The sequence below is a fragment of the Camelina sativa genome, chromosome 6 (genome assembly GCF_030686135.1).
Source record: "Camelina sativa cultivar CO46 ecotype springtype chromosome 6, ASM3068613v1".
Taxonomy (NCBI): domain Eukaryota; kingdom Viridiplantae; phylum Streptophyta; class Magnoliopsida; order Brassicales; family Brassicaceae; genus Camelina; species Camelina sativa.
The window spans coordinates 1,669,337-1,685,444 of NC_141885.1; the positions used below are offsets into that span (position 1 = coordinate 1,669,337).

Here is a 16,108-nt window from a genome sequence, read left to right on the forward strand (position 1 = left end):
TATATCTATAAATTATCTTAACTCCTATATCATCTTGGTTATAATTTTTTATTTTTTAAAACTGTCTTTTGATTTCTCAAATTTTATTGGGTTGGTCATAAATTCATTATAATCAATGGCATGTCAATTAGGGCCAAAGCCTGCGGGTTAGCCCAGCCCAGGCCTAAAAAAAACCGGGCTCGAGCTTAAATATATTTGTCCAGAAAAAATCGGGCTTTTCGTGCTCAACCTGTTTGGACTACAAGGTTTTCCGGGCTTAGCCCGACCGGGTTGGGACAAGCCCGAAAAGCCCTCTAACAAATATATTTGTACTTTTTTGTTAACAATTTTATTTGATTGCAATTTGTTTTTTTTTTTTGTTTTTGGACAAACATGAAATTCTCATTCAAACTAACCCCCAAGAGGATGTGAGTTCTTACAGCATGAAACAAGATAAACAGAGAGAGCTAAAGATAAGGGTTCCATGAGCTTAACAAAGGGATTTTCAAACTGAAAAAGTTTTACAAAATTTGAGAAGCCTCTTGGAACATGAGTGGATTCGTATTTGAAGACAGACTTCACGAGATCCTCCACCAGTGGGTGGTCACAAGCGGCTCTAGCGGACAACGCATTTGAGCTTGTAGGAAGATGTTCCATGGGGGGAACATTTATGAGAGTTTTCACAACCATGGGGGGGGGGGGTTCAAGAATTTGGGATCAAAGATCTTTAGGCTTTTAAGAACTAACCTCGTGATCATAGACGAAGCTATATCCTGGAGTCGCGGGGGATGGGATTCATAACGTAACAATGCAAGTGGGTCATCCCTCACATGGCAATAGAGGTAAATGCAATCCACACAAAGCTTGTAAACGGTTTGGTCCTGTAGAATATCAACAGACCCAAGCTTTCGATCTAAAGGCAGTAGGTGATAGAGGGGATGAGACGGTTGCAGCATAGGATTCAAGGAGGCTGTCAGATCAGATGAAGCTATAACCGGGGATCGCCGGGATTGGGAGACAAAGCGTAACAAAGCAGGTGGGTCATCCCTCACATGTAAATGGAGGTAAATAAGTTCCACACAAAACTTGTAATCGGTTTGGTCCTGGAGAAAAATAACAGACCCAAGCTTTCGATCTAAAGGCGGTAGGTGATACAGGGGGTCAGAATATATAAGAATAGGGTTCAAGCAAACTTTCGGGGTAGATTCATAGATATGGTTATACAAAACAAGCATTCGGACAGAGCTAAGAAAAAGATCTCGACAAGCAAAACTATCAAGCAACTCTAAAGACACCAATGCTCTGCTACCGACGATTCCTCGTCTTGACCAAGGAAAGAGAATCGGTACTAAAGAAGTGGAACTTGACTTAAAGCTTTCAAAGACATAACTAGATATAGAAGATCTAACGCTAGTCATACAGTGTCGAGGGTGGTTCAGCGAATTAACCCGTTCATAAGGCAATGACCAAGCAAAATTCAGCAGCCGGGATTTAAGATACTTAATCTAATGTTTCCCAGGAAAAACATTCGAATGGAGGTTGAGTGCACAAACCTAGGCTTTAATAGATGAGAACATGGATCATTGGTTTTGGTATTGGGCCGAAGGATGGTTATTGGGCCTGACAGAGAGTGTAGGTCCACTAGCAGGAACCCTATTCTAGTTTAAAACTCTAATCCTAGTTATATTTACTTAATAATCTTGCTTAATACTTTAATTTTTTTATCTATGATATTTTATATAAATTATATATTATTGTATTTGGTTAAACTATAAAATTTTCTTTAGTTTTAAAATTTTTCTTTAAAAATAAGTTGGTTGTAGTGAATATAGATGAGTTATTAAAATTTTGATTGATTTGGTGTTACGGTGTATCTTTAAACACTACTTTATAAGACTTATAATTTGAATTATTGATCAGTAAGATAAGCCCAAAAAGCCCTCTAGCCCTATTAGGGTCGCGCCCGGGATTTGAAATATAGGTTCGGAAATATTTCGGGCCGGGCCGGGCCAGACTCAAACATATGCGGGCTTTACGGGTTTCGGGCCAGGTCTGACCGAGCCAGCCCGATTGACACCCTTAGCAATCATGTAGATATTTTTTCTCAGTTTTTCATCCAAAATATTTTTTGAGTAAAAAAATTTAATGGTTAAACAAACTTTCACTACAAATTTTATTGGTGAAAAGAAACTATGTCAAAGTGAAAGTATTGTTTAATTTGTTCACAGATACATTTTATAGGTGGTGATAAAGAACACATTTTAACAATAAAATATTGTAGTGTGTAGGAACACATTATTAGTGATAAAACATAGAGTAAAATTATACGTGAATGCTAATAAGATGACGATTTGATGGGTGGATTGCATGTAAAATATTTTGTGAATAAGTTGTTGTACATTTTGAAATTTGACAATAATAATATTTTTAATGGTTAATGTTTGAAAAACATTTTGGTGGTCGATAATTTAGCTTTAGATTATTGTAAGAATTGTAACAATAATTTTAAAATATAAAAATTTAAATTAGTGAATTAAAATAAAAACTTTTCTCAAACTAAAAATATCTATCTTTTTATGTCAAAAAAATATTAAACTTACAAATTTTTTAATTTTATTAAATATTTTTAAAATCCGCACTTCCTGCGGGTCTTAATCTAATAATTTAATAAAGAGTTTGTTAAGATTTTAAGACATTATTAGAGATTCAGTACATTTACTATTCCCAATTAGAGAATTAGTACGTTTAACTTTATATATCTTAGATACGGTGAAAGATAAATAAAAGAAGGTGAGTGAATGAAAGAAAGAAAGGTGGATGAGTAAGAGATAAAGAGGAAAGGTGGGGTCAGCATCAATTTTTTATTTTCTCTCTTTTCTTCTTCCATCTACATATCTTTTTTTAACACTGATCTGATTGATATTATAAAATGAAAAGTTCAAACACCAGGGAAAAGATCAAACCAAGATCTAACAAAAATTGATAACAAAACCGGATTAAGCTTTATGCTCTGCTCCATTATCCTCCACATCATTATTATGCTTAACTGTAACATCATCCTCAAGTTCCTCTTCTTTCTTCCTCAATCCAATCATGCAGCCACGAAGGGCCACCCAAAGACAAATAAGAAGAGAGCCTTCCATCTCTGGTGACACTATGAGAAATGTCCCTAGCCAGCGAGTTAGCTTTCGGTGAAGAAAGTTTAAACTGTACCACTCCCATTCCCTGTATTACGCCTGCAATCTTGTTCACCTGAGATCGATATTTTGGCCAGCTCAAAGGGTCCTCTAAGGCAGATAAGGCAGCCTGACAATCCATCCACACCTCGCATGAATTAATCTGAAGAGTACACAAATTTTGTAGGCACCATAAAAGGCAACCTAGTTCCGCAGAGATCCTATTCACTCTTGGAGGAAAGGCATCCCGAGCATGAAACTTGGTATTTCCTGCGTCATCCCATAAAATCCAGGCTCCACCACAATAATACCTATCATTAATCCAAGCACAATGGATATTGCATTTTAAAACTCCCGGTGCAGGCTTAAACCACCGTCCTATTCTTCCCGATCCTCTTTGTTCGTCTCCAATGTTGTCTTGCAATGTCATGGTTCGTTGCCGTAACCACACAGCAGCATTCTCCAATTCCCCAGCTAACAACACATCAGGATCCTGCATCCTTCCTGACCAAATTAATCCATTTTGTGCTTTCCAAATCTCCCAGAGAATCCAAGGAATATCATTCCTATAGTCTGCCGGTATGTCTCCTCGAGTCATTAACTGCAATAAGTAGTTAACATTGTCTGCAATCGATGACGAGAAACCCAATGTTGGTAATGGTAATACATTCAAAGAGAACATGAGCAATAGTCTCTTCCTCAATGTGACATTCCTGACAAATAGGGTTCATCTGTATGCCATGTCGTCTCAAGCATTCTGCCACGGCTAAAGCACCAGATAGGGTTCGCCAAAGGAATAAACGAATCTTTGGTTCTGTCGGTATTTTCCAAATTTTTGCCTTGATGTCATTCACCATTTGCACCTCTTCAGGAATAAGTATGCCATTAGATATCTCAGAGTTAAGCTGCCAAGTGCCACTCTTCACCGAATACTTACCATCTGTTGTATATGCCCACACATACTTATCACTAATGCTCAGCTCAGGGGGAAACGGTTGTATCTTAATTACATCATCTGGTGGGAATAACCTGTGTAGAATGCTGGTGTTCCACCCTCCCTCTGAAGTTATAAGTGTAGAGACCTTCAGATTAAGATCTATCTGCATTTCTCTGTTGAAAGGTCGCCGTGGGGATTCATCAAATATCCATCTGTCTAACCAAATATTGGTACTCTTACCATCCCCAATAGACTTCATGACACCCTTTTCCAACAATTCTCGGCCAAACATGATGCTTCTCCAAGCATAGGACGGTCTATATCCAATTGTAGCTTTGAGTAGAGACGTGTCTGCATAGTATTTTGCCTTATATACTCGCGCTAATAGAGAGGTAGGAGAGTCTAGCAACCGCCAAGCCTGCTTAGCTAGGAGAGCTTGATTAAACCGTCCAATATCTTTAAATCCCAAGCCACCACTCTCCTTAGAAGCACATAACTTCTCCCACGAGACCCAATGCATTTTATGTTTGTCCTCACTTTCTTTCCACCAGAAGCTTGCCATTGTACTTGTGATTAGGTGACATTGATGTTTCGTCAACCTAAAACAAGACATAGCATACACTGGTAGAGCAATAGCTACCGACTTCAGCAATACCTCCTTCCCTCCCAAAGATAAAGTTTTCTCATACCATCCACCAAGTCTTGACTTCAATCTATCTGTGATAAAGTTAAGGAGAGCCCTTTTAGATCCGCTGAAGCATTCAGGTAATCCCAGGTACTTGCTCGTCCCTTCCTCTTGCTCAATACCCGTAAATAAGCCTATTATCCTCTTCATATATGGATCCATCTTCTTCCCAAATGTAATCGTCGACTTTTGAAAGTTGATTTCCTGTCCTGAGGTCCTCCCATACAGCTGAAGACACGCCAGGAACTCAGAGCATTCTTGAAAGGTGGCTCGACATAGAAACAAGCTATCATCGGCAAAAAGCAGATGCTGAATAGATGGGATAAATGGGGTTAAACGCAAACAAGTAAGTCTCCCCTCCAGTTCTGCTCTGTTCATAATATGCACAAGTGCTTCCGCACACAAGATAAATAAGAATGGTGACAGAGGATCACCCTGCCTAAGACCTCTCTCTGGTTTGATGAACCCATACGAAGCTCCATTCACCAGTACTGAATAAGAGACGGACACAGATCATGATCCACTGCACCCATTTGATGTCAAAACCCAGTCTTAAAAGCAGCTCCTCGAGGAAACTCCACTCCACTCTGTCATATGCTTTGGACATATCCGTTTTAATGGCTAGAAACTCTAAATCACAATTAGGATTTGTCCTCAATGCATGAACCATTTCATGGGCTAGCAAGATGTTGTCAGAGATGAGTCTTCCAGAAACAAAAGCTACCTGGATGTCAGAGACAATCTCAGGAAGAAAACGATTAAGTCTGTTACACATTACCTTCGAGACTATCTTGTACAACACAGAACATAAGCTTATCGGCCTCAAATCAGTCATCTTCAACGGATTTGGTTTTTTTGGAATAAGGCATAGTTGTGTAAAGTTCCATTCAAAGGGCAGAGAACCCATGGTAAAGAAATTTTGTACCTCCTCAACAACCTGTGTCCCCACCGTATCCCAATAGTGTTGATAGAAATGCCCCGACATGCCATCTGCTCCCGGTGTACTATCACCCCTTATGCTAAAAGCAGCCAATCTGATCTCCTCTGCCGTCACATCCCGTGTGAGATCATCATTCATCTGGTTTGTAACCCTTGGCAATAATCCATCCAAAGATTCTGCGATCATATCAGGATTTGTTCTAGCGAAGAGACCACAAAAATATTCTACAGCGATTTCTCCCTTCGATCCTTCAGAAAACTGCTCAATACCATTCACATCCAGAAGTGATAATATTCTATTCTGCACTCGCCTTCTTTGTACACTCCCATGGAAGAAACGAGTGTTTTGATGGCCCTCTCTTAACCACTTTTCCTTGCTTTGTTGTTTCCAGAAAAGTTCCTCCTCTCTATAGACTGCTGCAAGATCCCACCGTAGAGTTTTCATGTAATGAAAATTCGGATATAGCTTCTCACCTTCCTCTTCTAACCGATGTCGTAGCTGTGAAATACGTTCCTTAGAGTTTTGGTTAGTATTTCGCTTCCACGCTGAAATTGCCTGCATGCAGTGCGCAATTCTTGTCAACAAAGAGGTATCACCTGCTGGATCTCCTTTACACCAACCTTCCTTAATCACATTGGCAAAATTTGGTTTAGAGAGCCATCTTTTATTAAAGATAAATTGACCCTGTCATGACATGTTCTCATTCGCAAATCTGACAAACAACGGACGATGATCTGACCCTATCCTCTCCAAATATTCAGCTTGCACCCGCGGAAATAGATGAAACCAAGCTGAGTTTCCCAATGCTCGATCCAAACGACACTGTATCCACATTTGGTTACGCTCTCCAGCCCATGAAAACTTGTTGCCAATGCTTGGGACCTCCCGTAGACGACAATCACTTATCATATTCTTGAAGGGGAAAAATTTGATTCCGCCTGTGCTGGTCCACCAAGCTTTTCTGTATTATCAAGTATCTCATTCAGGTCTCCCAGAACTAGCCAAGGATCATCCCTGGATACACTAAGATTGATAAGCCTATCCCATACCACATGACAATGCTGACACACCGGGTCTCCATACACACAAGATATAAAGAACCAAAGTGAACCAAGGGATACTTTAACATCAATAATCCGTGCATCCGACCCTAACACCTCCACCTCATACGCTGAATTCCAGAACAAAGCCAGTCCTCCACTCAATCCCACCGAATCCACAATATGAGAATGATCGTATCCGAGGGATCTTTGGAGATTTTCTACGTGATTTCTGGAGTTTTTTGTCTCCAGGAGGAACAGAAAGTCCGGAAAATGCTCACGCCTTATATCCCTCAGTGTAGGAACTGTCAAGGTGCCCCCAACTCCTGGCAGTTCCAACTCATGAAACTCATACTTGCTTCGGCGGTTCCCCATTTGGAACCACCTTCATTGCATCACGCTTAGCAACTTTTGATGATACTAAAGCTTCATCAATAGCTTTCCTTTTACCAGAGGTTTCAACCTCTCCCTCCTCTCCCTTAGACGTCTGACTTGTAGCAGAACCCTCGGCTAAAGCCTGAGCTTTCCTATGCCATTGGTTAGGACGGCGTCGTTTCTTACCAAATTTTCCTTTAGGTCCCGTGCTCCCTGCTGAAAAACTGGCTTGAAATACTGAACCATGACCATGTTGCGAAGGTGCAGCAGAAACTGCCGACCTCGATTGGATAGGCTCAGATAATCTAGTCATAGCTTGTATCTGTTGAAGGAATTATGGAGTCAGAGGGTAGTTCAATAGTAGAGAAGAAGGAGCAGTGTAAAATATGTAAGAAGTTCAATCATGGAGCAGACAACGGTTACCTTACACGTCGATATGAAGTCCAGGTTGCCTCCAAACACTTCAGACCAAGGAGAGGGTGTTTTGTTTGTGGGAAACATGGGCACTTTGGAAAAGACTGCAAAGGCAAACAGATTTGTCAGAGTAACAAGAAACAACAAACTCAAGAAGAAGAGTCAGCCCTGTTTAACACTACTCACGTCGGAGAGGAAGTGAGTAGTGAAGAAGTATGGCTAATTGATAGAGGAGGAAGAAAAACTTTTCACAACTATTGACAGGTCAGTCCATATTCCTATTAGGGTAGGAAATGGTGCTAGATTAATGACTGCTGGGAAAGGAAATGTCAAAGTAATAACAAAGTGAGGAATAAGAGTAATCAGAGATGTATTCCTTGTTCCAGGAATAGATAAGAATCTCCGAAGTATACCTCAGATGGTAAGAAATGGATACCAAGTGCTATTTGTGGGAAACAAATGCATAATTCATAACCAAAATGGAGATAAAATTGTTGAAGTGGAAATGGTGAGGAAGGCGTACACGTTGAGAATGCAAGTTGATTGATGGTTGTTCAAGATTCGAGGACGAATCCATGTTGGTGGGGGAGAATTGAAACATCCGCAAACCGGAATTCCGGTTTAGGGGATGCATCGGTCGATGCACTATATGCATCGGTCGGTGCAAGGTTGGTTCTCGCGGACGAGTTTAAGTTAAACGTTGCGTTTTGGGGTTAGGAAACCCTGAAAACGTTTATAAAAGGGATTTGTCGTGTTGTGGCCGAGGTTTGGCCGTTTCTGCAGAGAAAGAAAGAGAGGAAGAGTTTTGTGAGTGTTCTTGAGAAGTTCTTGGAGTTTGAGGCTTTTCCTGTGGAGATATGTAGTTGGGATCGTTGTAGGAGCTTCCTAGGAGCGTTTTCTTTCTTGTGTAAGGTTCAGAATTGTCTTGGCAAAAGTAAGTGCATGATCATGGCTTATCTAAGCTGGAGATTTCTCTGATCTGCTTGTTTATATGTTGTGTGGCTTGTTGAATTTTATTTGAGGCTTTGTGAGGCTTTCTTGTGGCTTAGGATCGAGTTTGATGGTTGTAGGAACGAAGATCTGGCGAGAAGCTTCGGGGAAAAACGATGCTCGGCATGTGCATCGGTCAATGCACTTTGTCCGTCGGTCGATGCAATGCGAGGACGACGCTGATTGACCTAAGAGCATCGGTCGATGCCATGTGGAGGCGTCAGTCGATGCAATTATGGATCTCGGGCAATGTCGAGCAAGCATCGGTCGATGGAGTGTGCGTGTCAGTCGATGCAAGTGAACCTTGTATCGGTTGATGCATGCTTGTGTCGGTCGATGCAACCCCAGTTGGTATCGGTCGATGCAAAGTCCTGGTTGTTGTTGTTTGGTTATTGATTGTTGGTTGATGGTTATAGATGTGTCTATTGCTTGTGTGTATAGCCCAATAGATGAGAGGATTGTCTTACTGAGTGTTTATAAAATACTCATGCATCTCAATTTGTGTTTGTGGTGCAGGTAAATGCAAAGTATGATCGTGGAATCAAGGCAATGAAGAGGAGGATGTAATAGTGATTCACTTGGTTGATTTGCTTGCTAGGTTGCTATAGTTGAGTCATTAGAACATTGTTTAGGATTGCTGATTCTTTGATTCATGTTGTTTGGATATTTATTATGTTTTAATATTGGTTATTGGTATTGTTATGTTATCCCCTATTGAGTGTTATGTTAGGTGGCTAGTGGTTATGGGACCACTAGTCTAGTTTATTATTATTACTATTATTATATATATTATTTATTGAAAACAAAAAAAGGGTCGGATCGTTTCACAAACTAATAGGTACCTTCTATTAACAAAAAAATGATTATAAAAATAATTAATAATACGATAACAAACGCATAGCCCAAATTTTTATTGACAGGACTATATAATTTATCTATTAACTTGTGCACTATTATAAATAAACAAATAATTAACCCTATTAGGGTTAATTTTGTATAGGAAAGAACATATATATGGATCCTAGCCCTGGGCATTCGGGTATTCGTTCGGGTCGGGTATTTTGGATTTTTGGGTATTTCGGTAAAGGAGTCCTAGACCCATTTGGGTATTTTTAGTATTCGGATCGAATTTCGGATAAACACCCATCGGATTCGGATCGGGTTCAGGTTTTATCCAATACCCGAAATATACTTCAGATTTGGGTTCGGTTTTGATTTTTTACATCTTAAACTTAACAAAATACTCGAATTCAATCCGAATTTCAAATATATCCAAATTCAAATCTCTCCAACTTTGATATTAAAGGTGAAGAAAAGATATGACAAACATGTTTTTTTATTGAAAATTTTCTATTTATTTTGCATTTCTTCTTTTTTGTGTGTTTTTAATATGTAAAAACAATAATTTGGTATCTAGAGTTCATGATTATAGAATAAAAAAAAATGCAATTAAGTCTCTACAAAATAAGAAAAATCTTTCATATCTAAATTCTATTTTAAAAAATAAAAGTAGTACATATTAATATATAAATATGACAGGTTTTAGAATTAGTTAAAGATATATTAAAGTGGCAAAATGGTAAGAATGCACCCATTAAATGCTTGAGGTCATGGGTTCGAATCACACTAATGACTATTTTTGCACTATGTTTATACATGGTCGGGTTAATTTGGGTACCCGTTCGGATATTGGATAATACCCGATCGGGTTCGGGTATCTGATCTCAATAAATCCTAGACCCATTCGGGTATTTTAAAATTTCGAGTACGGATTCGGGTCAGGTTTTTCAGATCGGGTTGTCGGATTTCCGGGTTCGGGTATGTGAGGCAAAGATTAACTACAACAAGATGTATTGACTTATTGAATCAATACTTAACTAGCTTTGAACCGTGGTACACCGCGGGACACATTTTTCAGTTCAGTTATAACATTTTTTTACATGTTTTACTACACTATATTTATAAAAAAATAATTATATATTGTATTATTATTATTGCTATTATTATTATTATTATTATTATTTGGTATTTTCGAATTGTAAAGTGTTAATAGTACTATCCTCTATATAATAAAACGGAAGTACACAACATTGTTTGTATAGACTTTATTATTTTTGTAAGTTGGTTACAAATAGGTTATAGATTAAATGATATATTCATTGGTTACAATATAATAACTGGGTGAAACCTTAATTATTTCCGAAAATCATGCTAGAGAGTATATTCCAAATTGTTAAATGAATTAGTATCATCTCGTACAAACTTATTTTAGGAAGATTTGTAAGCTACAACACATTCTTTCCAAACATCTAAAAACACAATATTACAAATTTATTTTAGGCAGATTTGATTGCTATACAACTTTGTTAATATACTTTTAAAAGAGAACTAAAATATACTTTGAAGCATAAAAAAGGAATAAAATATGCGCAAGATGATCACCTCTTTGAGATTTTATTCTGAAATTCAAAGTCAAATTTTAACGACAATCTTCCAAACTTACAATACAAAACATGCAAATCTCCTTTCACTAGAATACATTTCTCATATTCACAAAGTATGAAAATGACAATGGTTTCTAAGTAGTATACAATGCTAAACCGTCTCAAACCCTACAAAAATTCATGGTGTATTAGAGCTAAGATTAGGACCCATGCTAGAACACATATTTTGTTGTTAATGACAGCTATTTTGTTAATCTAGAATCATTAACAATATAAAACTTACAAAATAGGTGTCTTTTTTCAAGACATCATATTTAGATAAGATTTTATTGGATAATGTTTTATCCAAATAAACTTTTAATAACAATCACATAAATTTTATTTTATATAAAAATTACAATATAAATAAAATGAATTTCAACCCGTGCTCTAGCACGGGTCTTAATCTAGTTATTCTTTATTTTTCTTATAATCATATCAACCTTTAAATTTTTTATATCAAAGTGAATTGGTAGCTGTTCACAAAAGGAAAAAGTAAATTTGAGAGTATTGTTCTTTGTTTGTAGCAGTTTTTCTTAGTCTACATTATGTAGAGGCAAACTGGCGAATTAAACGGTGAATGAAAGATGATATTTGATACGAATAGTTATTTGAAACGAATATGTTATTATATACCAGAACAGACCCGCTAGGATCCAATGCGAATTAAGAGGTGAATGAAAGATGATATTTACAACTGTATTAAGAGGTGAAAACCTTGAGAGTAAAGATATATCTATAATGTGTAGACTGGACTTAAAAATCATATAAATAAAGTCTACATGAAAACTTTGGAGAAAATTTTTAAGTAGAAAGCTACATATGCTTCCAGCTTTTGAGACTAACACTAACTACATTGACATTGAGTTTAAAATTCATACTATCGCATGTGCTATATTATAAATAGAAAGAAGATAACAGAGAGACAAACTATCATATTTGAAGTGATGAGTATTTTATGTGGTCTTTGTCATCTCTCTTCATCCCATTTGTCTTTAGGACTCTCTTTACAATCAACAATAACAAATATCTTTCTGGGTTTGCAACCGTAATTTCGATCTCCACCTTCAATGGTGAATACATTGTTCGTTCCTTATATTACCTTACCCAACACCACACGTTCTCCTTCCAACCTGCACCACATTTTTTACAATAATCAAATCTAACTTTTCAAATCAAAAACTAAATCCACAAGAATTTTCCGTGTGTTGGCTTGATGATAGTCACAGGACTTTCACAAGAATAAAACTATTGAGTGTTTCTGCATTAAAAACTGGAGTTCCTGTATCATATTTCTAGTGTGTTCTTCGTAAGGAAAAAAGAAGCAATTTATATTGTCCATAAAGTGGGAGAATTAAGATGAGAGGAGAGCTTACCCTTCACAGTAAAGAATTGTGAGCCATCACTACAACACCTGCACATGCAAGCAAATTCGTTGAACTCCATATATACATATATGGCTTCGTTTTCCAATGAACTCCGTCAATACGTATATCCTTCTCACAATGCTTTCATACCATTTTCCAACCAATTAAATGTAAATTAAGAACCTGTTTCATACTTCGCCACATGAATAAAAATCACCATTCTGAAACATATAAGTATAATTTACCATACACACGAATCCTGTAATAAGCACAAAATAAGAACACGGATCCTGTAATAAGCACAAAGAAGAACCACAACAAAAAAAAAAAAAAAAAAAAAAAAAAAAACCAAATCTTCATCCATCTTTTCACAACTCTAGACCTTGGAGTTAAAACACAATATTTATATGAAATAAATCATATATGGTTAATCAAACTGTAACAGTTACCATCTAATTTACAAACCCAGAAGAAAGTTCACCCTGTGATAATTATGTTGAACATCATCTTCTCCAAAACTCATAAGTCTCTCTATGGTCTTCGCCATGCTCCCCACTGTTGGTTTGCTAAGCTGTCTACTGCCTTGAAAGACTATGGTTTTCAGCAATGTGTTTAGGATTACTCGTTGTTTGCTTTTGCTGATGCGGATATACGACTCTATGTTCTTGTGTATGTGGATGATCTCATCATCACTGGGAGTTCTCTTGAGGTTATTGTTGGCTTCAAAACATATTTGAGTTCATGCTTTCATATGAAATACCTTGGTATCTCCAAGTATTTTTTAGGCATTGAGGTTGCTCGCAACTCGACAGGATGTATTTATGCCAAAGGAAGTACACTCTCGATAACATTTCTGATACTGGCTTACTTGGATCTAAACTGGCGTCTCTTCCTCTTGAACAAGATCATACACTGGCTTTGGCTCCAGGTGTTTGTTCCTCGGATTCTTTTCCCTACCGTAGGTTGGTTGGTCGTCTTATTTATCTCACTGTTACAAGACCTGACCTTTCCTATGTGATACATATTTTGTCTCAGTTTATGCATGCTCCCAAAGCGGCTCACTAGGTGGCTGCACTTCAGGTGGTTCGATATCTAAAAAATAACCCGGGACAGGGTATTCATTTGCGGGCTGGGACTGCTCTGCGTATCACTGCTTGGTGTGATTCTGACTATGTGGGATGTCCACTTAGTCGTCGTTCGCTTATCAGCTTGGTGGTTCTCCGGGCTCGTGGAATATAAGGCAATGGCTGAAACAGTTTGTGAGATTCTTTGGCTGTGTGAGTTACTTACGTTTTTTGGCGTTAAATGCGCATTTCTGTTTCGTTTCATTGTGATAATTAATCCGCCATACATATTAGCAAGAATTTGCTGTTCCATGAACGTACTATGCATATCGAGTCGGATTGCCATTTTATCCATGATGAAATTATTCGAGGTGTGATTGCTCTTCAATATGTCTCCATATGGATTCAACTCCTGATATTCTTACTAAGCTCTTGACCGCGAAGAGTTTGACGATTTCATGTCCAAGTTGCATATTTGTGACCTCTATACTCCAACTTGAGGGGGTATTGAATGCAGAAGAACCTTAGGTGTAAATATATTATTTTATAAGTACTATAATGTAATTTCTGTTAATAACCTAGGTTAATAACATTTGCAGAATGTATATATATATATGGTGTGTCGTTCAATGAATAAAGTAAGAAAACTTTTGATACCAAACTAGTTTTCTTAAATCCTAGTGAAGTATACATTCCAGAAACTTCTTTACCAGTTTACAAATACTCCCTTTGTTTCTTAATTTTAGAGAAACAAAAAAAAAAATTTAAAATGTGAATATTTTGTATTTTCAATGCAAATTTTAATATTTTTTCTTCTAATTATACCATATTTATTAGAATTAAAAATAAATAAATTAGTTAGTTTTGAAAAATAAAATAAGAATTTAACCTCATACATCTAATTTTATGGTAATGAACTCGCAATATTATTATTACTAGGTTGGTACTCGCGCTACGCCGTGAGATTCATTTTTTTTTTATATTATTATTTGTCATATTTTTTTGTTTTGTTTTTCTCGATTCATAATTAATATATGTTATTTGGAAGCAATTTATAAGTTTTTGATAATTTCAATAGTATTTTATTATTATTATTATTTACATCATCATATGATACTTGAGTTTTTTTTATATCATAAACTTAGTTTCTGAATAGATTTTAAATTTTATTACCAAATAAGTTTAGTGATTACAAACCATTAGTTCTTGATTTGTTTCTCACTCACAAACTCTCTAGAACAGATGTCTATATTTTAAAATGTTCTTGATGGATCTCTTAGAGTACTTTAGGTTTAGCCACTTCAATCTTTTGTCTCATAAATCTGACATAAACCAAAGATGAAACTTTTGAAATTTACTAAGATCGAAAGGAAAAGAACAAATGATAATTTTCATATAGAGAGTTCTAGAAGTAGTAGTAAGTAATATGTATTGTACTAAACCTTGAAAAAAAAAATGTTCTGATCCAAAGCAGCAATCTGCTCAATATCATTTTCATTTAAGACCTAAGTCAACAAAGAAGAGGTGAGTCAATTTACACAAACACTAATATTTCTTCTTGAATGAACCCTAAAAGCTTGAATAAAAACGACATCTTTACCTTAATTGGACCTGCGATTCTAAAAGAAATTAATGAACTTTGTCATGCTGAAGTTGCTCTTTTGTAAAATTTTTAATCTTTTGTATATCAGACGTTAATTGTGTGGTTAGGGAGGGGCTTACATGAGGAATTGATATCTCTATGTCTCTCTTCTCTTCTTCCTTCTTCTTCTTCATATCATTATGTGTTTCTCTCTGTTTGCTTTCTCCTTCGCCTCTTCTTCCAAAGAGTTATTGATAACCGGAGAATTTGATTTCAGAATCTGTAGATTTTGATGAAATTCTTGTTCGAATTAATCAAAGGTGAATTTGGTAAGATTGCTTTGCCTCTTTAACAATGACCTATGCTTCTTCCATGTCTCGTGCTTTTCTTCTGAAACGACCTGACCCGTTTTTTTTAATAATCATAAATAATAAATAATAATAATAAATAATAAATAAATAAATAAATAACCCAAAAAACTATTTGTTTAAATAAGCATAAACTTAAATCACCAAATAAGCAGCGGAAAATACCAATAATAATAAACTAATAATTAACCAGAATCATAGACTCAAAACTAGCAACTTAAACCATGATTCTAGCACCAACATCTCAATTCTAGCAACCTAGCAGAAACCAAAACATATTAACTAAGTCCCTAGAACATCCTCCTTTTCATTGCCATGATCCCAGAGTCACACCTTGCCTCTACCTGCACCACAAACACAATGAGATGCGTGAGTATTACCTGAAATACTCAGTGAGGCGATCCTCTCATCTACGAGCTATACACACAAGCAAATCAAGAGTACAACTACAAATAAAATATAACAAACCAACCATCAAACAGAACAACCAATACCACTTTCACCACACCTACACATCAACACACAAAACAAGTCATACAACCCAATCGCTTAGATAAGCTCATGGTCACGCAATCAAATTTTCGACCTGATTATAACAAATATGACAAGTTGAGACTCTCCAAACGTCTGCAACAGCCCAAAAACGACCTACAACAAACCACACAACCAAACACGACTTTATAGCAAATATGGAAAGAAACATCATAA

The 16,108-nt window shown here is 36.7% G+C and overlaps 1 protein-coding gene across 1 annotated transcript; it reads right to left on the reverse strand.

Annotated features, from left to right (window-relative positions):
- Window positions 1-3,039: 3,039 nt before the first annotated feature.
- LOC147942123 (uncharacterized) lies at window positions 3,040-3,753 on the reverse strand. Its single transcript, XM_087455928.1, has one exon. It carries the CDS (start codon window positions 3,751-3,753, stop codon window positions 3,040-3,042), a length of 714 nt encoding a protein of 237 aa, XP_087312054.1.
- Between the last annotated feature and the right edge of the window lie 12,355 nt (window positions 3,754-16,108).